Source organism: Desmodus rotundus, chromosome 5 (assembly GCF_022682495.2).
Source record: "Desmodus rotundus isolate HL8 chromosome 5, HLdesRot8A.1, whole genome shotgun sequence".
NCBI classification, from domain to species: Eukaryota; Metazoa; Chordata; class Mammalia; order Chiroptera; family Phyllostomidae; genus Desmodus; species Desmodus rotundus.
Window position 1 is genome coordinate 152571251 of NC_071391.1, and position 27443 is coordinate 152598693.

Consider the following 27443-nt stretch of genomic DNA (forward strand, 5'->3'; position numbering starts at 1 on the left):
TCCTCCAGGCAAGGAGAAACTGTGGGGAGGAGTCCCTTGGTGCTGCTGCCTCCATGTGGGGTGGGGGCTGCTGGAACCAGAGGCCTGGGCCATCGAGGTGGTAGAGTGAGCAAGAGACTTTTCTTGGGCCCTGGAGAAGGAACTTAGTAGGAGCGGTACACCAAGCCTCAACTACTGGGATGGATAGTGTCCAGAGAGGAGGAAGGGGCAGGAATGTTGTCAGGATGGGATGTGAAGTGTAGGGTTTTCCACTGTGCCTTGAGCTGGGGGAACATTCCCTCTGGAGAGTTGGGGGGGGTGGAGAGAAGCATGAGAGCTGGACGACCCTAGCAGCCCCTTCTGCCCCGCTGGTGGGCCATCTTCTTCCCCAGGGTCACACAGCTCCTCAGGGCCCCTGAGAGCACAGGCACCTACTTTGTCAACACCCATCTTCTTGAAAGCTGCTTGCAGCACCTTGAAGTTGTGGATGTATTCATGCTCCAGCTTGGCCTGGAACTTCACCTTCCTCAAGTGCACGCAGCCGGGGAAGAGCATGTCCATGAACTGGCAGTAGGCTGCCCCTGTGGGGGAGCAAGGCCGACTGAGGGGTCCGGGCTGCTCCCCCGCCAAGGCTGCTTGCCTTCCCCTCAGCCAGGCCGTCTTCTGGCCTACTCCCCCAAACCACCCCTTCTCCTCTTTTCCCTCCTAGTTCTGGGGCCGTGGCCAGTCCTAGTGCAGGACAGACACAGCCAGAATCCCCGCAGCGTTCCAAGAATAAGGGCAATTACTATTTACTGATGCAATTGCTATGTGCCACAGCAAACGCAATTTAATCTAAGAGCAATCCTAGGGAGATAGGTGACATCATTTCCATTTTACAGGTGGGAAAACTGGGGCCTAGGGAGGTGCAGTGACTCGCCCAGGGATGCACCACAAGAAGAGCTGAGACTCGGACCCAGAGTGGCTAGAGGAACCTCGTGCTGTTACCCTCTGGCTTTACTGCCTGTCCCCATGGCCCCAGCCCTCCTGCAGCCCTTCCCTGTGCCTCCCCTGCTCTCCCCAGTCCACGGAGACCCTGACTAGGTTAGGGCTCTGCAGCCCTTCTGCTTAATTCCAGTTACAAGCGACATTCTCCGCTGTGGCTCCCTCCTTTTCTCTTCCTCCCTCCAGCAGGGCCCGCTTCCCCCACTCCCAGCCTCCTACCTGAACAGAGCTGTTCTATCTTGGTGTAGTTGAGGTGCAGGGAGTCGTTGACCCATGCAAGCATATCATGGCGACTCAGATTTTCACTGGTCACGGATGTGGAGTACACATTGACGGCCATACCCCAGCTGCAGAGAAAGGAGAGTGGCAAGGTCAGCATCGGGGGACTCATGCTGGGCTTTAGCTGTAAGGAGAGCAGGAGCCGGGCGACCCCTGGGGAAATGAGAGGCGCCTCCCCACTGGGGTACCTCTTCATTCTTTAAACATTTGATGATTGTCTCCTAGATGCTAGGGTGTGCTAAGAACTATTGCAACAAAGTTAAGTGAAAAGTGGTCTCTACCTTCAAGGAGTTTACAGACAGGTAAACCCCCACAGCAGGGCACATACAAAGTGCAGGGTTGGCACAAAGAAGCGGGTGATGGCTTCTGACAGGCAGGGTCGGCAAAGGCTTCAAAGTGGAGATGCTGGAGCAGGGAAGGAGCAGGAATTTTCCAAACACAGAAAGGGACGGGGTACATGGGCACGGCAGGCCCCACGAACCAGCAAGAACAAAGGCATGGCGCGTTCCAGGGCTCCGAGTTGCTGAGTTGCTCGGCAGGGCTGGGGAGCAGGTTCTGTGTTGGGGCGGGGCACAGCGAGGTTGGCAGGGAGGGTCTCCAAGGGCTTTGTTTGCAGTGAGGCGGAGTTTGGGCTTTCTGTTTAGCCAACCGGGAGCCTTTAGAGGTGTTTAAGCAGAAGTATCCCGACCAGATCTGTGTTTCAGCAAGCCGGCTAACCTCTGCCTGACTTCAGATCCCATATTCCTGGGGGCCTGACCCAGGGGCACCTAGGTTCTGCTTGCCCAGAACCTTCCCTTAAAACACGCTTCTGCTCCTGTATTCATTATCCCAGGGACTGTCACTACCAGTCACCCAGTCACCATGGTAGAGACCCATGGGGTCATCCTGGAGAGCCTACTCTTCCTCATCCTGGTATCTAATCAAGTCCTGCAACTCTGCATTCCCCATAGGCCCTGCTCTTCGCCACCTCTCCTGCTGCCTCGGGGTTATGCAGACATTCTCCCGGGCCAAGGCCAGTGGAGGCCCCCAAAATTCCAGCCTCCCGTCTCCCCCCCGCCCTCCCTGATGCTACTGCAGTCAGCAATCTGAAAGCAGCCCGGGCCTCATCCCTCCCCAGCCTAAAGCCTTGCAATCGGCATGAGACACCCAATGGCCCAGCCTGCCTTGCAGGCTTGAATTCGTTAACGCTCTCAGTGTTGGAAACATTTTTGAATCAGTGCCCAATATTTTAAAGTTGGGCTGTTTCACACAAACAATTTGGGATTTCCGGCTGCTTTTGGCAATCCTGGACCTATGTTCCCTGCACAGCAACCTATTTTGGAGCTGAGTGGAGGCACCCACTCTGGCTAACAGGTGGGAGCCCCTCCCCCAATCTCCCAGGAAAGGCCAAGGGTCACTGCTGTTTATCATGGACGTGCACTGTTAGGGGAAGAGGGGGATCTTTCTTGTAACTAGACTTCATCAGAAATGGAGAAACAGAAGGCAGACCGACAGGACTGTGTACTTGAGAACTGTGACAGTGTGTAGTTCTGGAGTGAAGACTGTTTCTTGAGGTATACTATGCAGAGTGTCCCAGAAGGAACAACACACCCACTTCCTCGCCCCTGGCTAGTGGGCTTCTTCCTCAAGTCTGGTCTGGAGTCAAAGGTGAGTGACAGGTAGCCCGCCCCGTGCACCCCAGCGGTTTTCACTAGCACAGAACCTCAGACTCGCCTGCAGAGACTTCCCCGTAGGCGGGGCCGGGCCCAAGCATGTGCGTGTGTCTAACCATATACAGTATCTATTACCATACAGAATAGATAACCTGTATGTAACGGCACATTACACACAATATACCACACTACATACCACACCATGCAATACACTATGTAGAACACACATATCATATATTCACACACACACGTGCTATATAAACGTAATTATGAAAACACTGCAGGCGGTTCCGGTGCACAAGCAGACCAGGCGTTAGAACCACAGTCCTCATCTGACACTAGGAACCGAGCCCTTGTCTCCACTCAAGACTGGCTCAGGTTCGCCACGTGATGCTGTCTCCGCCCTGGTTAGGGGCCGTTTTTGGCTCAGGAGGACACATCCAAGGCCCCCAGGGGTCTCTGAAAGGATGCTCTGCCACACTTGCTGGAAAGTCGCTGCCCGGGCCAGGCAGCTCAGTCGGTTAGAGCACTGTCTGGACACATCAAGGTTTGGGGTTGAATCCCAGTCCAGGCACATATGAGAGTCAACCAAGGAACGCGTAAGTAAGTGGAACAACGAATCAATGTTTCTCTCTCTCTCCCTTCTTTTCTCTTTCTACAATCAATTTTTTTAAAAAAGGTCACTAAGAAAGCAACTTTCGAGTTCCCTTGACCCTCATCACGGCAGGGAGGGCAGGATGCCCTTTAACTTCCCTCTTGGAGATTTGGCCCTATAAATACAACTAAATTATGGCCACCAGGTGGCAGCCAGGGCCTGAGCAAAGACTCCTTCAAATACTTCCCTCCCCCCCAACAGCTCCCTCTCCCTAGCTCCATGGAGGAAAGGAGAGTCCTACATTTGCCCTGGTCCCCCAAAGAGAGAGCCTGGCGGGGTCAAGGCTGGCGGTGCCGGGGCAGGGCCCGAGAGGAGTGCTGCCAGCTCGGAGAGGAGCTGGACCAGCTAGAGCGGCTCAGAGGACGGGGTCTGCTCTAAGATTTGGGACTAAGCTAAACCAATTTCCCCATGCCCCAAAGCCACATGTTAAACTTATCAACAGGTCCAACTTCTGAGGACTTTTGTTTTTTAATTGGGGGCTGACTCAGGCCTAGACTCAAACCAGATCAGCCTCTGGGGGCAGAGGTTTATAAAGCATTTGTCCAAGCATGGGACCCTAAGTGCACCAGTTGCCTCCAATTAGAGTGGAGACGCAGTCTGAGAAGACTCTTAAGGTTAACAAACCCATTACCAAGGGCTGCGTCCCATTCCCTGAGGTAACGGGAGGTAACCCAGGGCTACTCCAGTGGGGTCTGCCAAGCCAGTCCTCATGTTTCCGCCATCACCTCTGGCACATGGCAACTGTCAGGAGAAACCGCCTTGACCTGGTTGTGACATGTCATCCTCTAGGGCACTTGAAAACCCCATTCAGGATCAGACGGAGGACATGACCTTGGGAAGAGCCTGCTTGGCAGGGCCGTGACTGCTAGTGGGTGTGCAGTCACGGGAAAGGCAGGTTTAGGAGGGTGATAGGGTGATATTGTGAAGCATTTCCCCAGTTAGGATCGCAAGGGTCACTGACAACAGAAGGGCTGTTAGCTCTCAGCAGGAGAGGTGGAGCTGACGGTCATTCTGTGGCCTGGGGCCTTGAAAATGGTCATGACCGGATCTCACCATCCCGTGGCCATAAGAGTTTCAGGAGACCATCCAGTTTCTTCCCAGATATGGAGGGCTGCACTTAGATCTGGGTATTTATCCTCCTAAATCATAAATGAGTATGCATGACTCCAAAACCTCCCATTTCATATTTGAGAACCTCATCATCAGACTAAATCTAGTTGTGGCTCTTTGATTTTAAGTCTTCAGTGGAAATCAGTCTTCCACAAATATGTCTTGAAGATAATTCAGGGCCCTGCAGTCTGCTCTAATTCTCTGGTCCCAAGAAGACCCTTCTGCAGTCCCCAGGCCTCTAGCCCCTGCCCAGCATGGCTATGAAAGGCACATCCGATCCTTTAGCCCTGCTGGGGGTGTGAGGCATGCCTCGCGCAGGCTCCAGAAGGTGCTGTTAAAGAATACTTGGCTCTGGCTGGTGTATCTCTCCACATGGAGCCCCTCTCCTTTCTTGGACAGTAAATAAAAACTTTATTCTCTAAAAATAAAGAATACTTGGCCCTCTAGTCAGACCACCTGGGTTTCAATCCGGGCTCTACCAAATCCTAGCTGTTTGACATTGGGCCTCAGTTTCCTCATCTATTAAATGGGAACAGTAGCCCTGACCAGTGTGGCTCAGTTGGCTGGGCGTTGTCTGGCAAACCAAAGGGTCACTGGTTTGATTCCTGGTCAGATCACATGCCCAGGTCGCAGGTTCGGTCCCTGGTCTGGGCATGTATGAGAAGCAACCGATCAATGTTTCTCTGTCCCGTCACTATTTCTCTCCCTCTCTTTCTCCCTCCTCTCCCCTCTCTCTAAAAATAAAATAAATAAATAAATTTTAAAAAATGGGAACGATAACAGACCCCACCTCATGGAGCTGTTACGAGGATTAGCGAGCCATGTACACAAAGTGCTGAGCAGAGCCTGGTGCACATAAGTATCTGGGAAGCGTTATCAGCATTCCTGGGACAAACAGCGAGAATTCAAGGGCACTTGTTTGAGAAGCAGGTGCCCAATACACATCCAGGTGCAGGTGTCCAAGATGCCAACCCAGAAGGGAGACAGACTACACTTTTCTCAGAAAAAAGCACAGGCTCCTGGAGGTAGGTCTGTGACCACCATACCCCCAACTCCCGATTTCCCATAGATTCTGCTTTGAAGATGCCATCCTACCAGCCAGAAGAACTGGAACAGCTGCTGTGGGATCAGAGGAGGAAGAACTCTGTGGAGCCTGCCAAAACGTTTCGGGCTCCTGACGGGGGGCTATGCCCATTGTCACTGGGCTACCCCTTCCTGTCCAGGCCCAGCGCGGCTGAAGTCACCTGTCCGGAAACTACGTAAAATTGCTAGCCCTTGCCCTCTTGGATCACACATCCAGGTTATTCTGGGGCTGCATGGAGGCAGTATGTGCTGGCAGGGGTGAAGGGTTCTGAGGGACTGGAGGAGCCTGGCATGCGGGTCACAAAGCCGGGGCAGACCCAACCAATCACCTTCTTCTCATGGCTGAGCAAAGGCCTGACCCATAGGGAGGCTCGGCCTCTCAGAGCTGAATTAGTCAAAGGTAGAGATGGGGCAGGTGGGGTAGTTCTGGGCTCACAGGGAACTAGCACATGCCCATCCAGCAGGGAGCCGGCTGGTGTGGGTTCAGGTGGGGACTGGAGCTTCTCCACAATTCTGTTCCCAGAACACATTTAGGGAGTGTAGCTCTTCTTTGAGATCCTGAACCCCACTGAGGTCGATGACGGGTGCTGGACATGACCTGCCGAACAATGATCTGAACGAGGCTTTCCCAGGCTGGTTTGGGTGTTGCAGCCAAACCCCTTGTAGCTGCTGTCCCGGGGAAGGAGTCCTTCGGGAAGTTCTGGCCAGACTGCTCGAGCTGACCATAACTCAAAGGGTTAAGGGAAACCCAGGAGGGGAGTAAACAGAATTTCTCACTTGCTAGAGTTAATCCATTTCAGTAGGGTCCTTCTAGGCAGGCAGATAGTAAGGCAAACCTTTCTTCCTGAGGGTTCTCCACGGGAGATCTAAGTTCCTCAAACATCTGCTGAGTCAACAGAATTCCAGGGGATGGCAGCCACCGGTCAAACCAAGGCGACCAGCAGCAGACTCCTGGAAGCCACACTGTGTGGTGAAGTGAGGTTTAATGGCTGAAGATGGGGCTTGGCTGGCCACAGGCTCTGCCACTTACTGGCCGTGAGAGTCTGAGCAAGTAGTTGGAGGTTCCACTGAGACTCGGAGTGATGATACTGTTGAGTACAGGGTTGTCGTGAGGTTACCGAAGGACCCTGTCTGAGGGAAGAGGTTCACTAGCACGCCAACTTTGGAGGCTGGGCAACCTTTACAGCAGGCAGAGAATTTTCAAGAGAGGGGAAGGGACGGAGAAAGAGAGGGAGAGAAACACTGATGTGTGAGAGAAACATCTATGGCTGCCTCTCACACGTCCCCAGCTAGGGACCTGGCCCGACTGGGCATTGAACCTGTGGCCTTTTGGTTCACAGGCCAGCACTCAATCCACTGAGCCATACCAGCCATGGCTGATTGGCATATTTGACTCACATTCTTCTTTCCAGCACCCTGGATGAACTCCCCACAAACCTCTGATCAGGGTCCGCAGTGGGGACAGGCTTGGCTTTCAGCTGTGGCCCTCAGGCAGAAAGACAGCCGAGCTTTTGGCGTTTTCTTGCCCATTTCTTTAATTAGCACTGGCTCAGGGTCCTGCACACAATAGCTGCTCAGTAAATATTTGTTGAATGAACGAATGAATGAACGAATGAGAGAGGTGCAACCACAGTGTGGGGTTTCAGGTGACAGGTGGGCTCAGAAAGGGTGGTTTTCTGGCCTCATTTCCTGTTTGTCAACCTGAGGAGAAGGGAGGAGAGTAGAATGCCAGCTGTACTCTCTGGCCACACAACCAGACCCAGCACACAGCGCACAACCCCTGGACAGTCCATGAGAGATTTACAAAAGCTCTCCCTCTGACGCAAGTGAAAGACAAACTGTATGACAAGGGGCTGCCAGGCACCTCGGAGCAGGGTTAGGATGGTCCTCAGAACAGAACTTGTTAATCTGCTGGGAGCACACCTGGGTCAGGACACAGGGTGGGGGAGCCCCTCTGCCCCTGGCCTGCTTTGGGGGGTGGGTTGCTGACCCCTCTGCAGCTGGCCTGAGGATAGAGAGGGAACAGGGCCATGACGTGTTGGGGAGAGAACATTCGTTTCTCCAGCCCTAGTGGGCCTGCTGTTCCCTAATGACCCCTTGTGCTTCCAAAGCACCCTTCCATCTCTGGGGGGCACATACAGCTGTGCCACATTATCCTCCTTTAAAACGGTGTTTCTTCAGACTGTGTGGTTTACAGTTGTCATCGCGAAAAATGGTGCGTTTGCCCTTCCTCTGAAACAGCTGGGTTCATCATCGTCCAGCCTACATTTCCTTGACCCCAGGCCCAGCCCTTCTCTGCTCTCATAGCTCCCCCACCCCTCAGCCACTCCCTCTTAGATCCTCCAGGTTTATTTCCTTGCCTTTTTGATAGACTGTTCATATAATCCTCTAACCTCACCACCAGAAGGTCTACTCTGGTGATGTCCAGAACAAGTGTGACCACGTTCGGGGTTAGATTCTCTGTCCTCTCTCTCACCCCCCAGACTCTGCCCACTGCCTGCCCTGCAGGAGGCAGGAGGCCCATTAGCGGGGACGTTCACGAGAGGGGCACCCAAAGGCTTGCCTAGCTTCACATAGCTTCTTGCTCGGTCTACCATGGTGCTGAAGTTCCCACCACAAACGCCACTCTTGTGATTATAGCGCTTGTCTCCAAAGAGCCTCAGTGATTATCTTGACTTTGCACATAAGGAAATGAAGGCTCTGGGTTCAAGAGACTTGCTCAAGCTCAACCACTGGTGAGGCCAGAGCATGAAGCCAGGCCTCTGAGCCCGAGCCCTGTGCTCTTCGCAGAGCATCGCACTGTGGCGGGGAGGGCCACTCCATTTAGCACAGCCCGAGTGCACGATGACTCGCTCTGACTCAGGCCACTGAGCATTAGGACAAGGAAAAGGACATATCAAAGGTTTTCTACTGCAAGTGTTTACTACCACTGACACAGTGTGCTACGCACTCCAAGAGGCACCGTGAGGACACGGGATCATTTTAGGCACGGGTCTCGTCCTTAAAGGGCCTTTGTTTGGCTGAAGACATAAGTCATTCATAAAACAAGGGACCCCGCAAACCAGACTATATGAGGTGCTACACAGTGAAAGTACATTTGGCCTCTGAGTGCTCCAGGGGAGTGAGTATGAAGGACGAGGGTGGGCTCAGTAGTTAGATGGCTTCTCGGGGAAGTGAAACCTAATTTGGGCCTTTATAGGTAACAGAATGTCAGAGAGCAGTGAAGAGAAAGTGGAAAGTTTGGGATACAGGAAACGTGTTTATCATGACTTTTGTTTTTAAAAATGAACATAAAACCAATGATTAAATCTTAGAGGAATGTTAGGGGACACGATCAGGAGAGGAAGTGGGGGAGGTAGTGGTGTTTCAGGAGCCAAGGGAGGGACCAGTCTCAAGGAGGAGGCCACTACCCCATTTAATGAAGTTACCAGACCATCAGTAGAGAAATGGGCATCAGATTGTGCAAGAAGAAGTGAAGAAACCCTGAGTCACTTTGTTGGAGTGTGAGCGCAGGAGCTAGACCTGGAGACACTATAAGGTCAGGTCACTTGCCCATGAGGATGCTGAGGAGGGTGGTCGGGAGTTGGTCATCCGGGCCATTTGTGTCTGCTGAAGCACGGCAGGTGGACTGGAGAGTGACTGTGTGCAAGGTGGAGGGCGCCTTGCTGCTTCTAGTGAAATTTTGAAATGAAATACAGGTTTATCATAGCTGTGCTCTTTATCGCAACATCTCACCCTTCCTTTTTAGAATCCACATCCTATCCCTAAGTTTCAGGTCTCATCTGTCCAAGGAAGCTCATGAGGACAACCTCACGGTCTTCCGAAAGCTTCCTACAGCACTGTCCCGTGAAGGAAAAGAAAGAACGGGAAAAAATTTAAATGTAATAATGTCTTAACTAAGTTGAATGTTTTAAATATTAATTTACTATTCTGTTCAACTGTGGTTAATCAGAAGCCCTTTAGATCTTTGAAAATTATTAAGGCAGGGTAGACTAAACAAAATTTATTACCGAGGACTTTAAGAGCCTCAGACTCCCTCACTTGTTTCCTGGAGTGTGTGTTTCAGGCGCTAAGCCGGGCTCGGGGCCTATAGGAACATTCGCTTCTACAGCCCTAGAGGAGCAAGACCTGGTCTCGGCCCCCGAGGAGTTCATGGACTAGGTGCGAGCTGGACAAGTGAACAAAATAACCGAAGTTCAGCACATTACTCTACAGCCCCCAGAGGCAGGAATGGCATGCGGCTTCCTGGGTCAGGGAAGGCTTTGTAGTTTGAGTTGGGTCTTGAAAGAGAAGCTCATCAAGCAAGCAGGAGTCAAGAGGAAAGAGGAGAGAGGAATGGACTGGGAGGAGAAAGCACTACGAATAGTTCACCCCAGAATGTACGTTGGGGGCCGAAGGTGATGTGGTTAAAAAGGTGGACACAAGCCACACACCAGCTGTGCGAGGAGCTAGTTCGCCCTGGGGCGAGCCCAGAAAGGGGTTTTTCCATGTATACAACATATTTGTAAGAATACAAAAATATCTGCAACAATACTACATTTAAAATAACAGCACAATTTCCGGATTGAAATTACAGCAAATGAAATTACAGTGCTTAGAAGCTGCATAAAATTTATAATTCTTAGGGCTTTATTTTTTGTAGTAAAGCTGAGGAGATTCCCAAGTGTGCTTGCAGAAATCAGGGCCCCTATAAATTTTTATAAGCTCTTTATTTTGAAATAATTTAGACGCACAATTGCAAAATAGGGCAAAGAATTCCCATGTATCTTCCTTCAGCTTCCCCAGTGACATCTTACATAACAATGGGTAAGGCCAGGAAGTTGACATCGGCACATTATTAACTCAGCTACAGACCTGATTTGGATTTCATCAGCTTTTACATGCATTTTTTTTTTTTTGGTGTACAGTCTATGAAATTTCTATCACATGTACAGATTCATGTAATCACCCCCCACTGGGACACAGAACTGCTCTAAACCCTCCCCGAACCCCCCTGGTGCCAGCCCGTTATGGCCACACCCCTCCTGCCACTCTAACCCCTGGTAACCACAGGTCCGTTTCCATCACTATAATTTTATAATTTTAAGAATGTTATATAGCCCTGGCTGGTGTGGCTCAGTGGACTGAGTGCGGGCCTGTGAACCAAAGGGTTGCTGGTTTGATTCCCAGTTGGGGCACATGCCTGGGTTGCGGGCCAGGTCCCTCATAGTGGGTGTGCAAGAGGCAACCACATATTGAGTTTCTCTCCCTTTATTCTTCCCTTCCCCTCTAAAAATAAATAAGTAAAATCTTAAAAAAAAAAGAATGTTATATAGGCCCTGACCAGTGTGGCCTAATTGGTTGGGTGTCCTCCCACAAAGCGAGAAAGGTCACTGGTTCAATTCCCAACTGGGGTACACACCTGGGTTGAGTCCTGGATCGGGGCATGTGCAAGAGGCAGCCAGTTGATGTTTCTCTGCCTCATCGATGTTCATCTCCCTCTCCTTCTCCCTCCCTTCCCCTCTCTCTAAAAATAAATAAATAAAATATTAAAGAAAATAGAATGTCACATAAATGGAATCATACAGTAACTTTTCGAGATTGGCTTTTTTTCCTCAGCATAACACCTTTGAGTTCCACCCAAGTTCCTGCACGCATTAGTTCCTTTTCTATTGCTGAGTAGCATTCCAAACAACAGTGCAGGTGTGAATGTGCCACAGTTCATCCAGTCACCAGGGAAGGGCATCTGGCTGGCTTCCAGTTTTCGGCGACTACAAAAAAATCCTATCAGAACTTTCCTTAGTTTCTTCCTGCTTTGTCCATGAGAGTCTGTCTCTAGACAAGGTCTCTCCTCATTTTCCTGCTCTTTGGAACCACACATCAGGTTGGGGGTTGTAGCTGGAAGGCCCAGGCATTAGGCTGGGGGCGGTGGACTGAGAAAATACAGGTGTACAAGCAACTCTTTGGACTGACTGTTCCCAGAATTCTCAGTTTGTCAAGGTCTAAGCCTGTCTGTGCCCCTGAAAGCCAGATTTTTGTTTCTTCTTTTTTTTTTTTTAAGATTTTATTTATTATTAGACAGAGGGGAAGGGAGGGAGAAAGAGAGGGAGAGAAACATCAATGTGTGGATACCTCTTGTGTGCCCCCTACTGGGGACCTGGCTGGCAACCCAGGCATGTGCTCTGGCAGGGAATTGAACCGGTGACCCTTCAGTTCGCAGGCCAGCACTCAATCCACTGAGCCACACCAGCCAGGGCTGGATTCTTGTTTCTTACATGCATTTATACTATAGCCCAGATTTGTGAATTATCTTCCTGGTGAGCATGTACCTCACTTATCTATCCTTATTTTGAAAGTCCTGGCATAATTTCACCAAGGAGACTTTAGAATTATAGTGGCCAATTCAGGGAGCCTTCACTATGAACAAAGTTGAGAGAATAAAGTTTGAAACATCCAATTGTTTGAGGATTACTGGGGCTGAATCCAAGGTTCAGAATGACCTGTCTAAATTTCAACACAAGCCCTAGCTAGTGTGGCTCAGTGGTTTGAACACTGGCCTGCAAACCAAAGGGTTGCCAGTTCGACTCCCAGTCAGGGCACATGCCTGGGTTGTGGGCCAGATCCCAGTAGGGGGCGCGCGAGAGGCAAGCACACATTGATGTTTCTCTCCCTCTCTTTCTCCCTCCCTTCTGCTTTCTCTAAAAATAAGTAAATAAATAAATCTTTTTTAAAAAACATAAAAAATAAATTTTAACCCAAATGTGCACATAACTGTCTTAAATAAGAAGTTAACGAAGGACTAAAATAGAAGTATAATAAAGGACTCACCATGTCCAGAACAAGTCCTTGTAACAGCCCTACCCTCAGTCAAAAACCCAGCGGAGGGGTAGAGGGTTACTTGGGGCCACAGAAACAGGACAGTCATTCCCTGACCAGAACCACGAACTCTCGCCTCTAGTGCCTCCCGAGGCTGCATACTTTATAGTTGTAGGCGTAAGTTCTGCTTTTCTTTTCAACTGTTTCTTTTGATTAAAATAGTTAATAATTGCTTGCCTTCTTCTGGGGAAATCAACGATATACCTGGAGTGCTATGCCCCAAAGAATTGCTGAGGCTCCTCCTACTTTTCACGAGTCCTCAACCACAACCTCGAGGGTCTTGAAATCCCCTGTGATTCTTCATGAGGGAGAACTTCTGTTGGATCCTACAGCTGAGGCAATTGCTACGACTGATTCTAGTTATCTCTTGTTTTCTTTCAGAAAGGGCATAAGATTTTCAAAGAAAAGTTACAATTTTGTAACTTTTGAACAAAGTGAAGTTCATTACCAAGGGCCCGATTTCCCCCCAGGAGTAAACCCTGTACTTCTGACAGACTATAGGCCATTCAAAACTCCCCAACTTTTCCGAAGCTATCATACTCATAAGTCAACCAAGTCCAAGGTGTGCAAATCGCTTCCTTAGGAATCTGGACAGGAAGGGGTCTTCTGTGAGTTCCCTAGCCCTTCGACAACCTCCCACTCTGGGCTTACCTAATTGCCATAAACTTTCCTACCTACGTGCACACGTGAGGTCTGGACAAACCTTTGGTGTTATGACTCCACCTCACGGGGCTCGCCAGGTGTCAACAGTCTACCGCAGTCTCTCCTGACCTGTGGCAACACCTCCTCACCTCTCCTAGGGGCAAGAGCCCTAGCAGCTAAGCTAGTAGGGGCTTCAGCACACCTGGCGGTAGGGTCTCCTTTAAACGGGAGAGTATTTCATGCTGTACACCATGCGCAGCTCACCAACACATCCGCATCTCTCAGTAAACAGGCCCACCGCTGGGGAGATCCTGTTACTTTCTCCCCGCGTATTTCTATTCATTGCGATGATACTCTGAATGCTGCTTACCTTACTTTTAGAGGTCTTGTTTTCAGTGAGGTCATTGGGCCCGCCGGTTTCCGCACAGGCAAAAGAGACTGTTAGAGAATTCCAGCAGGAGGAAATCTGGGCCTTGACTGAAGAACCAAAACTCTAGCCACTCAGGGGAACTCAGGGTTGCTTTTTCCCCCGCACGACACAAAGCTTTGTCCAGACCTCACGTGTGCACAGACTTCCGTTTCTCTTCCTCTTTTCCACTCACGGTGACCATAACTGACGGTAGCTTCTCACACTCGGGGTGTCACCTCTCTGGAGGTCAGGGGAAGGGCCCGAAGGGACCACCGAAATAGAACCCTTATCATCTCCTTCCTGGAATCAGAATTCTGGGACTTTACTTGTTTTAGAGGGTGGCAGGGAGGCCCGGGGACTGGGCCTATGTTCCTGCAGTGGCACAGTCCTGTGTGGGTTTGCCCTTCATGCCTCTGTTGGCACATGGATGCGTGCCCGCACACGGGGTGCTGAAGCACCTAGTACGTGCAGGGAGATGAACCGGCCGGAGAAACCCTTCTCTCACTCATGCAAGGCTCCTCGCTGATGAGGGCTGTACAGCGTGGCTAACTGCCAACTGGATAATGACGACGTCAAAGTGATGCGCAGGGATAGTTTACCCTTGTGACCACCTCCCCGGGAAACTGCATGTTGCAAAAACAGCGTAAAATGATTAAAATCCCCCCAGACTCTACTGATCCTGTCTTCTCTCTGCTTCAGATTATGAAGTAGGCCTACAGGGCTACCTTACCTGAGGCACAGCAGGTACATCTGCTATGAGGGAAATGGTACCTGTGGGAAGGGCTGTTTCAAAAGAGGCGAGACCCCAGGGCACCTCGTTCCCAGACAAGCCGGGATGGCCTTGAATGAGGACTAAGACAGGACAAATGATGACTCCACGGTGGCGAACAGGCTTTCAAAATAAGGATGGATGAGCGAGGTACATGCTCACCAGAAGCATCACGAGTCCCCTGCAATGCCTGTCAGGCGGAGGACCCAGGCTGGCCTCCTGAGAGCATAGTCCCGCAGTCCTGGCACTTCCAGGCAGAGGTGGGGAGGGTGGGGGCTGGCCGAGGGTCTCAGGGTCCCTGCTCTGGGTCCCTAGTGGTCGCCGGGCACTTCACAGTCTGGTCAGCGCTAGTACAAAGTTAACTCCATGTAACAGTCATAGGATGACCACTTAACGATGAAGAAAAACCTGTTATTGAGGGTGCAAGGAAATGTACTCTTTTTACTTCTTTGAAGATTTTTAGAATATAGTTTAGGGCCAAATCGATAACATGCCAGGAAGCAAAATCTCAAATCTTTTCCTGAAATGTACTCTTTGAAATATGGTTGGTGAGAGTAATTTAGTACAATCTTTTTGGAGGGCAATTTTGTAAAAAAGAAGTTATATTAAAAGCCTTTATGTTTTATATACTTTTTGACCTTATTTCTACTTCTGGAAATTTTATACTAAAGCAATAATGGTGGGTGTATATGAAGCTTTAGATATAAGCATATTTATAAAAATGAAAAACTGGAAACAAGTGAAATGAACAACACAATAATGAATTACTATATAAATCATGGTATATACACCTAAACCACACAGCCGCTTAAGAGAGCGATACTGTTGAAGACTATGTAATGGCTCTTTGGCACTCTTGGCTGGCCGCCTCAGCACCCATTCCCAACACCGCTCTCCCCGCCTGCTCCCACTGTGGAGGTTAGAAAAGGGAAAACTTGCCTTGCAGCCCAGCCGTGTCTCCTGCAGAGCTTTCCCAACACACAGGCACACGCACCTCTCTAGAAAGAGACAGGGATGGAGAAGAGCTCCCCAAGTGATTCTGATTTGGTCTCCAACCTGTTTGAGAACCACTTTCTTCTCCTAACCCCACCATTAATGAAGGGCTTTTCCTTCCCCATTTATTTTTTCACTCATCTCTTTATATGAGTATAAATTCACAGAATATTTTATTCAATGGGTTATAATACATTACGATGATTTATTTTGATGTTCACATTGTCCCAGCATCAGCCCCTGGGAGCTCCTTCCAGCTGGCCCCTCTTTCTGACACATCCCCACCATTCTTGGAGAAGTCCTTACTTTCAGGTGCAAAAACATGTTCAAGGCTCAACTTATACTTTCCTTGCCTCAGTCTTGGAACAAGCCATTTCTCTAAGGATTCCTGGTCCTTTTTTTTAGTTTAAAGGTCTCATTTATTTTTAGAAAGAGGGAAAGGGAGGGAGAAAAAGAGGGAGAGAAACATTGATCAGTTGTTTCTCGTACACACCCTGACCGGGGACTGAACCTGCAACCCAGGCGCATACCCTCGCAGGGACTGAACCAGTGACCTTTTGCTTTGCAGGAGGATGCCCAGCCAACTGAGCCACACTGGTCAGGGCATCCTGGTCCTTTTAGGAGAGAGTGAAAATCACTTTCAAAGACTTAAGCATCATGTTAATGTTTATGATAAAAGAGGACTGAGTACAATCAGGGAAGAATAAGAAAGAGCCCACTCTGTGATTATGACCAATAAGCAGGGCTCAGCAATTATGAGCTGGAGCCTTTTTAAAAATAAAGTTTTATTGGAACACAGCCTTGCTCACTCATTAACCTATTGTCTATGGCTGCTTCCACTTTACAACAGCAGAATAGAGACCGTATGGCTTGCAAAGCGTTAGGTATTTACTATCTGGTCCTTATAGAATGTCTGCTAACCCTTGCTAACAAGTATCTATACGTTATAGACAGGATTACCTATCAGAAGGAATAGTGTGACCCAGAGATACTGCAAATAAGACCAACATGTCCTCCCAGATATTACAAGGTCATGCCTTTATCAATGCAAAATAAGCTACAAACCTGGAAAAACCGTAATGTGTCATGATGTCGCCTTTGGTTGTAAAGGCAGTTAGTTACAAACAGAGGGAGTGGCTACTGTGGAGTATAGAAAAAAGGATGGCTGGAAAGTAGGACCACATTGGCACAATGTTAACATTGGCCAGTGCAGTGGCACTCTGACTAGTTGACATTGGTATTCTGGTCACTAGGACAGTGTCTCTTCCAGTGGAGAGGGGAGAATTAATCAAGCTTGCCTACAGTGTGGATGACATGCCATTTCTTAACGTCTTCCAACTCTATTTGCCTTGGCTTTGTGCTTGCAAAGCAAGCTCTGATTACCTGTCTGATTTTCAAGACACCACTAATATAGGGAAGAAGCATATCCCTTGCTGCATTAAGTTTACTTTCTGGTACAAATGTGCCTGAGCAAATAAATGTAAGTCAATTTTCTCAGGGCTCAGTGACCTTAAGGAGAGCTGATCATTAAAATATCAACTCTAAAGATGCAAGAGGCTAGATCCTGAACTGTGTCAACTCTGTTAAAACACATCTCACGAGAAAACAGCCTGAATGATCATCATTACATTTCTCTCAAAATGGGCGATGCGAAAGTATGCTGAAATGTTGGACAGCTCCCGCCCACAAAGAGTAGGTCTCCGGCCAAATCCTGGGGTATCCTGGAAGCATTCTTTTAAGTCAGTGTTCTCAAGGTTTCCATTGTAGTTCCGTCTTTCCTGACAGACACGACCTTCCAGAGCCAGCCAGTGGTGGAGACCAAGCTGGGCCTACAGTCCTAGGGCAAAGAACCAGGACCGCCCTGTTTCCTGGGTCCAGCAAACATTAGCATTGGCAAGACTGAAAAGGGGGCAGAGGGCTCACCACTGGTGCTCGACCACGCCCTCCCACTGCGCAGGGAGCCACACGGCAGAGCATATTAAAACTCTCATATTTGTATTTTTAATTCCGAAGCATGGCCCACAAAGTACGTGCTTAATGTTTGTTGAGTGATCTGTCTTCTCTTCCCTCAAACAATCCATCCCCAACTCCTAGACCAAGTCACTATTTTTTAAAAAATTATCTGAGAACATTACTCAGTGAGAATAAGTGTCCTAGTTCCTTTAAAATATGACGTTAAAATCATGTGCTTTTTTTCCAACTGACAAACTATTCTTTATTACTAATTTTCTTGACAAAAAGTTTTGCTGTAGCTTTTAGATATAAATATAATCAATGTAAACATATCTCATTTATTCTTCTCCTTTAGTTGTAGGAGTAATATCAGTTTCTGATATCCCCAAATCGTGAAATTAGACAATTACATACACCTGTTTCTCAGAGGAAGTTGTCCCAAAGGAAGGAGATGAGTGGGATGGTGGTGGCGAAGGTCAGGGAATCAGTTTTCACGTGTGTGGATGAAGAAGGTCAAGGTGACAAGTCGGGCATGATTTATAACAGTGAGTTACTTCAATAAGGGAAGGAGAGGAGGAATGCCCATTAATTTTAGTGGAATAGAGAGAGCACAGTTATTGTCTATGCACCTCTGGCCTGATTAAGAGTTTGAGAGTCTGGTAAGACTGGGAGGGGAGGCCTAGAAGCTGCCCAGGCCTCCCAGAGAGATGGTTTAGGCCATCTCGTGGTTGCAGTGTTGTGGAGGGACAAAGAAAGGAGATACTATGGCAACTGTGTGAAAACGAACCCATTTCCTTTTTATTTCTGTGGGGCTCTGCAAAGTGAATGGGGAGTTTTACTGGTTTTTTTAAAGTAGAGGTTGCTTTGGAGCTGGCAGGCGGGGATCATAACTACAGAGCAGTGACTTTCAATAAAGCCAATGACAGTGACCCACAGGCCATTTGTGGTCAACTGCTACCCCCAAAGTTCCCTTCTCCCCTTCGCCACCGTCAAGCTCTTTGTTTAGTGATCAAGGCTGCGGGCAGTATTGGTTCAGTCACCACTGCCACTTCCTTTCTGCTTTGTCCTTCTGCTAGTATGACATGCCACGTGCTGGGTAGGCTGTGCCTCAGCAGCAGACCCGACTGTCCCCAGGGCTGACCAGCCAAGCCTCCCAGACTCTTGTTTTAGAGCTCTTAAATCCGCAAGTGTGTACTGTGTGCCGACCGAGTGTCAGGGACAGCGGGACACTGGTGATGGACAGATGAACTGACGAGGAAGGCCCCCACAGTGTGGAGACACACAGAGATATACACAAAGGCCAGAACAGCAATCAACTCTTCCCTGGTAATTATTGGAACAATTACTCTCTGGTAATTAAGTGTTACTGAATTTGAAAAATTATGAAAGTGGTATTAAAATTCAAATAATACAGATGTGTATAAAATAAAAAAGCAAAATTTCCTGGTATCAGGTATGTGTATTCTTCAGACCTCCTAATACACATATTCAAACTATACACACACATGCTTCTTCCATTGTTTACAGAACAATAGAATTAAAATGTAAATATTCTGTGACTTTTTTTCCCCTTGAAAAACACGGTCACTTTTCTATGCAGGGCATACAGATTCACCACATTCTGCTTCACGGCTGCATTTTCATTTGTATCCAGAAATAATTAATTTCTCTGAAAAGGTTAGGGAATGTTTTGGGCAAAAGGTGGTATGTGACCTGGGCCTTGAAGGAAGAGTTGGGGTTCATTTAGGAGTGAGCAAAGCCACGGGAAAACGCCTGGGATGCAAGCGTGGGGAGGGGCTGGGAGGGAGAGGTGGCCCGGGGAGTGGGGGCGGGCTGAGCACGTAGGCGGGTGTGGAGACACACGGCTGCTTTGGGGACCATCAGCGGCCTGGTGAGGGCGCACTGTTCCTCACACTCCGATGTGCAACACAGTCACCTTGGGAATGTCTTCTCTCTTTTACAACTTTATTTATTTATTTTTAGAGAGAGGGGAAGGGAGGAAGGAAGGGAGAGAAACGTCAATGTGTGGTTACTTCTCATGGCCCCCACACTGGGGACCTGGCCTGCAACCCAGGCATGTGCCCTAACTGGGAATCGAACTGGTGACCCGTTGGTTTGCAGGATGGCACTCAAGCCACTGAGCCACACCAGCTGGGGCAACCTTTTGAATTTCTTAAAGCTGCAGCTGCCCCATCCCCTACCTTGAGATTCTGATTCCGTAGGTTGGTGGCCCCAGAGTCTCTGCTCTCAGCCCACTACACTAGGCTGCCTCCCCATCCACGACAGTGTGCGGTCACACCATCCTCCACACAAGCAAGGCAGAGGGAGGCCCTGAAGGCCCCCAGGGTGGCAGAGCACAAAATCCTGGCATCCTTACATTTTGCTCTCACTTGGCCATCTCAGTCTTTGCTCCTAGCATCCTCTTCTGCATCAACTCTTTACTTTGTAGTTTTATATCATCTTTGATCTGAGAAGTTCAAAGTATTCCCAACACTGACCTCATGATTGGGCAATGGGGGCAGGTAATAGCCTCATTTTAAAGAGGGATAAACAGACGCACCAGCAAGCTCGCTTTCCTACCATGGTGGGTCAACACTGACGCTGAAGACAGAATTCAAGGCTGCCTTTCAGTCTGCTCACGAAGTTATTGTCCTTTCCCCTGAACTACACGGACTCTGGGTCGCTTTTCTCATGAATCGAGGCAGTGTATGGAAAACGGCCTGCAGAGCCCAGCTCACGGTAGAGACGAGTCATGTCTCTCCTTGACCACAACCAAGCAGGGGCTGCCCAGGGACTGCCCAGGCGCTCCGGAGTGTAGTGGGTGTTTCATCATGTTCTGCAAAACAGCCACCAGAAAGCCACAGAGGCTTTCTTCTAAGGGTGCCAGGAAAACTTGAAAGTGCCATCGAACGATGAAGACAGCTGCGCCTCAAGGCTTCGCTTCTGTGTCAGCAGGGGAGACAAGGGTGCTGCAATTGCATAGCTGGCAGACAGCAAGGATGAATCATAAACAGGGACTTCGCAGCATGCAGTGGTGCTGAGCTAGTGTACAACTCTGTCCTAGGTCCAAGGGGATCCGAAGAGAAGAGCAGGATTATTTTCCTGCTAAGGAGTGGTAAGGGTCACATCTGACTTTGGATGAAGCCTTTCAAGCCAAGAACCGTCACCCATTACCTCAAGAAGGAATACTCTCCAGAACACAGTTTCTCAGAATTTAGGGTGTACAAGAATCATCTGACTGGCCTATTACTAATGCAGATCTCTGAGCCCACCCCCAGTGGGGACAGTGCTAGGCTGGGGCTCAGGAATCTGCATTTTTCATAGGCTCCTGGTGAGTCAGTTGTAGGGTCACACCTGAAACCACCCTACCCTAAAGAATACACGCAAATACCCCATCTACCTGCTCCTGCTAACCAGTCGCTGTTAACCAGTCAGTGGCCTGACCAGCATCAAGCTGAGTCATGGAAAGCATGGTTTTTTTTGTTTGTTTTGTTTTTTACATTGCAGTGTTCCTCATCTCCTACAACTTCAGTCTTCTTTCTGGTTGGATTCCACAATCTTAAAATAGGTTAAAGCAACTTGGGGAACAAATACAATGTCAGTCCAGAAGTTTTCCAGCCGTGTAATGTGAAAAATAGACATTTACTGAAGAAGATACAAGATACAAGAAACATTGTACATAGGACAATGACACCTCAGTCCCCTTCAAAGTCGGCACCTTGGGACCTCACACAGTTCTCCCAATGTCATCAGCTGCCCCGTCATATTTTCCTGAATCTCACTGATGGTCTGAAATCTCCTCCCTTTCAAAGGCAATTTTAGTTTTGGGAAAAGCCAGAAGTCACAGGGCACCAAATCTGGGCTGTAGGGGGGCTGGGTCACCTGAGTAATTTGATGTTTTGCAAAAAGACTGCACAAGACGTGATACATGAGTGGGTACATTACTGTGATGAAGGTGCCAATCCCCATTTGCCCACAGCTGAGGCCTTCCAAGTCATCTGAATAGTTGCCGCGGAAAAATGTTCAAGCTTAACGCAAAATATGATACAGATTTGTTGCTCTGCTGGCTCAGTCATTTTGAATGTGATGGCCACACAGCACACATGTTCACTCAATGGTGTCTACCACCCCCACTGACTAGTACAGTGAAGTTGTCATTGTTCACACATGCACATTCCAGTCCACTCTCCTTGGCTGACAGGTTACATTGATGTCACACAAACCGTTCTCATTATATTGACAATGGCTGGACTTTTTCTGGACAGACCTTGTATAAAGAAATATACTGACTTTCCATATGGATGCTGAAAAAAACTTCAGTAAAAGGTCACAGCTATTAATGAGCACTTAGTTAACTGGTTTCTTCTGCCACTGTTGAAAAAGCAGCTAAATGTATTCAGGGCTCTTTCTTGATAATCATATACACAAATTTAGAAAAGGAGCTAGAGACTAGGACAGATATTATCTCACAGCATCACATACTGCTGAGATGCCGGAATGTCCTTGCATGAAAAATTGTCCAGGAAAATTGTCCAGCCTCCCCTTCCACCAAGTCAGGATGCTAGTCCCGTGAAAGACACTGGTGCCACATCACTGCGGCTGCTTAGACCTGCAGGCCAAGAGACACACCACGTGACAATGACCCTGGCTGTTAGAACTTGACCTCCAGTGGGCCCTTCTGCCTTGGATGTGGGAGTAGAATTGTCAGCTGAGAGGTGGCCCCAGGATGATGGTTCTTTTGGTCCCCTACCTTGAGCTTTATCCTGTGAAGAGAGCAAGTACCCAAGAAGCTGCTTGTTTTTAAAGTGAAATTCGTTAATTGGAGTTTCAGGCCTTGGTGTTATGAAAAGAGGAGCTGAGGCAGAATTAAGCCATTACTTATTTGGCAAGATTCCAAGGCACTCACCATAACATCCGTGTTCCATGAGCGGCAGGGCACCTTTGTCTCACGCCTGGTCCTAGCAGTGAGTGTGAGTGGTTGGGAACGCAGGCGTTCCTGTCCTAATGCACTTCCCTCTGATCCCTTTATTGGTTGTCAAATCTCTTTTTAAAATTCTCTAACTTTATATTCAACCATCAGAAAATGTCCCAAAATAGGCATGAGTGTTTCCTAGTAGATAATTTTAATGTTGAGAATTAATTCTCTTCCCCAGTCCCAACTCTACTTCTTTGAAGTCAGCATGCCTTTCCTCTGTAAATATGAAAATAAACATTAATAATGAATGCATTGCCATCCTCTTCAAGTAGGAAGTTTTATTTATTTCTGAGGAAGAAATTATTATTTCCCAGAGTTAGAGAGACAGGCAGAAGCAGAATGGGAACTCTGCTTTTGATGGTCTCGATGTAGAGTCAAACCGTCTCAAGTAATTCCATCTGCTCCCAGAACAAGTGTCACTGGGTCCCTCCCTCCTGAGTTCTCACCGCTTGATAGAAGTATGTTTCGAATGGTGGCTCTTCAGCACTGCCTGTCCCTTCTGAAAAACACCACTCACGAGCCACTTCCATCTTTAATGAAGGGAGCCATAATATCTCGCACATGCTCTGTGGCTCTCCCAGTACAATGAACTTGCCCCATTAACCTCTAATCCCAGTGCCAGGTATACCTTTTGTGACTCATCCTTTAGCTCATCCCAGAGGGCTGTGTCTCCACAGGCACCAGCTCTATGACTGATGGCTGCATGAAATGCCCTCAAAGGCCCATTCAGCTTAGTCTGTCTGACAAGCACTGAAGGGGAGTGCAGTACAAGGCCCCCAGTCCATACACATCATCATCATCATCTCAAAAGCTTACTGGGAGAACTTCACCTTGCCTAGCTCACATTCATACCCCGCCCTTACAGCACAGCCGACATTGGCCTTTCTACATTGTCTGCCTGTAAGAACCTGCGAGGGTAATGCATTTCACGTTTCCTACCTCTGCATAAAGACGTGTTCCCTTTGATACTGCCTTTATCACTTCAAGGACTAGCATCTAATTTGAACACTCAGGGATGTGGTGAACAGATCCACCATGCCTACCCACACCTGTTAGAATTACACAGGTTGTGGTAGGCCCCCAAAGAAGTCCATGTCATCACTCCTCGAACCTCTGAATATGTTACTCTTAAATGGTAAAGGGGCTTTGAAGATGAAATTAAGGATTTTGTGATGGGAAAATTACCCCAGATTATCCAGGTGAGCTTAATGTAATCACGAGGGTCCTTAGAAGGGGAAGCTGGAGGGTCAGAGAGAGGACATGACGGCGGCAGCTGAGAGCAGAGTGACGCAGGACCCCAAGCAAGGAATGCCGGCAGCCTCTGGCTGGTGGAAAAGGCAGGGAAGTGTTTTCTCCTAGGTCCTCCAGAAGAAACAGCTCTGCTGGCACCTTGATTTTAGCCCACTGTGGTAGTTTCCGGTGGCTGCTTTAACAAATTAGCAGACTGGGTGGCTTGTCGCAACAGAGATTTGTCCTCTCACAGTTCCGGAGGCCGGGAGTTCGAACTCGCAGTGCCAGCGGGCTGCGCCCCCTCCGAAGGGTCTAGGGAAGCCTGTCCATTGCCTTCTCTAGTTTCTGGTGGCTCCAGGCGTTCTGTGCTTGGGGCCACATCCCTCCAGTCTCTGCCTCTGTGGTCACGCAGTTTCTTCCTTTTCTCCCTCAAAACCTCCTCTGTCTTCCTCTTGGAAGGGTAAGTGTGGTTGCATTTCGGGCCCACCCAGGTCTTCTAGGGTAAGTCTCTCCGACTAAAGTTCTTAACTTAATCATACTTTTTGTCACAGAAGATCATTTCATTCTTTTTTGTCACATAAGGTAATATTCACAAGTTCTGGGAATTGGGACTTTTTGGGAGCTATCATTCGGCCCACTATGCCCACCAACAAGGATTTTGGGCTACTGCCCTCTGGAACTATGATCGCTCTGTGTCGTTCTAAGCCACCAAATTCGTGGTGATTCCTTACAGCAGCAATAGGGAACCAATACACGGACGGATCATGCCTCCTCTCACTTGAACTCTCTAAGCTGAGGAGTCTGACTTTGTTCTCTCACTCATGAAGGTCACTCTGGGTTGTGTCGATTGCCCTGTGGCTATGGCACTTGTCTGGGCCATGCCTGACGTGTGGGCTTCCGCTGTCTACTTCTGACATGTTCCTTCTCCAAGAATGGCTTCACCCAATCAGATCCACACTGTCAGAACTCTCCTTGGCTAAGCGTACGCGGAGAAAGGTGTACAGACCAGAATCTAGAATTAGAATATTGTGAAACATCTCATGAACTGGGAGAATGGCCCAGGCGGGACTCTGTTTGACTTTAAAGGCCAACATCCTTCCCCAGAGGGGAGAAAAGAGTTTCAACATGTCTTCACCTGCCTCAGGGCCGAAGCGCATCTATCTAAACAGCACTAAGCAGCTGATGCCGAGGCTGGAGAAGGAAGAGTTCAGTATGGGAAGTCCCTTTCTCCTCTTTTCCAAATGTTTTAGTAAACTTAGGCAACTAAGCCACTGGTCCTGGGCATTTAGACACGTATAGGTCAGTCTAGCTAAGGCAAAGTCTTATTCTGCTCTTAAACAAGTCATTGCCCCTACGCTTCAGCTTCTCCACCAGCACCGTGAAAGCATCTCCCAGGGGCGAGTTAAAACAAAGTTCCCTAACATGTTATTTCAGGTTCTTGGAAATAGTGCTACTGGGGACAAAACCAAAACCAAACATAATGTGACGTGGGCAATGGGAAGTGCTCTCCACGTGTATCTTGCCCTGGGACTCGGTTGTGACTACTGGAAAACCCCTAAATGGATGTGACTCTAATTTAGTTAAAAACTGGAAGAAAATGCAGTAATAATGTTCACCACAGTCGAGAGTAATGGGGGCAGTCAGTTTTCTGAATGGAGGGCCTTAGGCCTGGTAATCGGGTGGGAAGAGAGGCGGGAGAGGGTCTTGAGGCTGCATGGCCGGACCGGCACACACTTGTGCCTGGGCTGCATGTTTCCCGGGGCAGCTCGGGGATAGGGCGGCACTAAAGACCTCCCGAGCCAGCTCTTGATGTCACATTCTCCTTTATTCTTTTCTATCTTTCCCAGTTTTTCTATACATAGAAAATAGTAAGAGCCCACGTTTTTAAAAAGAAATCACATGTTATATGTGCATAGGAAAGAAGTTGGAACGTTCAACAAAACAGCGGCAGCGATTCCCTTTGGGGGCAGGGTTATGGGAGGCTTCCACTTGCTGCTTTACGCCTTTCTGTAATGTTTTAATTTCAAAATATCTTTAAGGCAATCCTGACTTACATTTGTTATCCAAAAAAGGGCTTTTTGATGAGTACTATACACTGGAGGCATTAGTTAAACACACAATGCTCTTAAAAATTTCTCTGAAAATACGGGCAAGGTGACAGTGTTTTTTGAGAATAATCTTTAAAAACTCTCAGGAAGTGAAAGCATGGATGCTCATGAGCGTGTGTGGATCACCAGTGCGAGAGCGAGGCAAATGATACAGAAACCCTCACGACAACTGAGGACTTCACACTGTCGGAGCAGTCGCTCTCCAAACCCCAAGTCCCCGCAGAGGAGAAGGGACAGGAGCGGGGAGGCAGCTCGTGCTCCAGGCCAACCTGAGGCCAAAGGCTCCTCGGCTGCTCCCGTGGCATCTTGCCTCCTGCCTTCAATGGCCTCACTGCAGCTCAGGTGCTTGGGAAAGCTTCACTAACAGCTGACAGGCCGCCTCTTTGGAGAGGCTGCTAGGAGGGGCTGTCAATTCCAGAAAATCAAGCTGAAAGCAACGTATAAATTGAGCTATTTCAGCTGACAGCTCTGGGAGCTCTAAAACAACTAGTTACTCCCCCCCGCCCCGCCCCCCCAAAAAAGGTTATCTGCTCTGGGAAGCAAGCAGCATAATTCCCACAGAATAGCCAGATGTTGGCAAAACCATTCAAATGAGGAACTTTAAAGAGAAAGGGGCAAATTAGACCTCCTAAATATTCCTGACGAAGCCTGTGCTATCGCTGGGTTCCCAATGCACTCAAGAGGCCTCAAGGGCACAAGTCCTCTTGAGTTATGGCCTTTAGTACACCCGAGAACAGTGCTGGGCCAGAGCAGAGTCTGGCTGGGTCTTACAGATGGAGCCTCCCGGGCCAGGGGAAGTTCTCTGGGCTACAGTCAGAGGCTTGTTACATCTGGGAAGGCACAGGTACTCATTCCACCTGTTGGTAGACTGGCCAGGTTCAGACAGATACCTCGGAAGCAGATCAGTTCTCCGGGAATGCTGGCTGTCAGGGTTGGGGGTGCTGCAGGGGGGAAAAGGAGTTCTGCAGTCCACAGGGGAACCCAGTGGGCTCCTGGGCCAGGCTCTGGTTGCCCATACCCAGGGGAGTGGGAAATGAGCCCTTGGGAGAGGTTACACTAGACAAGCCAAGTTCCCCTTTTTGTGAGAACAGTTTGTGTGGCGGGTTCGGGTTCTGAATGGCCTGTCACCACCTTACTAGAAAGTTATCTCTGCCCGAGTGAGGCCTGCTGACTGGGGTAGAGGAGTGGTGCCCTCTTCTCCCCATTCCTCTTGCGAGGAGCTGGTGTGGGCTTCCTGCTTTCCAGTGCCGCCCCCAACCCCGAGACGGAGAAGTCAAAGAACGCTTTCTGGTGCTCTCATCTGCCCGGGCTGAGTGGGAGGCCCTTTTAGGCTATTACTGCAGTCACTGCCTACTGACTCCTAGGGACCACTTCCTGGACTAAATGGCAGCAACGAAATGCCCTGCAGAAATACACTCATCCGGCAATTATTTGTTGAGCCTCAGTTATCTCTAGGTCTTGTGTCAATGAGTCAGTCAGTCTTGTCTCTGACTCACACGGCTTGTTATCTAGTGAAATGGATAATCAGCAGTCAAACAATTGTACAAATAAGCATATAATGATAATCACATTAAGTGCTACAGAGAAAAAATACAGGGCTGGAGTGTTTTAAAGTGATGGCTTTCAATCTCTTAGTCAGAAATACACTTTACATTACAATCCAATATATATACAAACATAACACATACATACATATACGAGTATAATAAAACAAAGTTTCATTAAACAGTTCTTACTCTTACTGTAAGCAATACACTGATATTTTCT

At 48.7% G+C, this 27443-nt stretch overlaps 1 protein-coding gene across 3 annotated transcripts in view; it reads right to left on the reverse strand.

The window, feature by feature from the left end:
* Nucleotides 1-27443, reverse strand: part of MAPRE3 (microtubule associated protein RP/EB family member 3) — a 43720-nt gene that overhangs the window by 3271 nt on the left and 13006 nt on the right. For 2 of the 3 annotated variants that reach the window (XM_053923749.2, XM_053923748.2), the window contains exons 2-3: nt 1183-1310; nt 415-560 (exon numbers count right to left, since the gene is read on the reverse strand). In XM_053923749.2, coding sequence (XP_053779724.1) covers nt 415-560; nt 1183-1303 — 267 coding nt within the window. In that variant the 5' untranslated portion in view covers nt 1304-1310. Of the gene's footprint in view, nt 1-414; nt 561-1182; nt 1311-1523; nt 1744-27443 lie in introns of those variants that run through there. The other variant, XM_024552553.4, reaches the window with a different exon arrangement.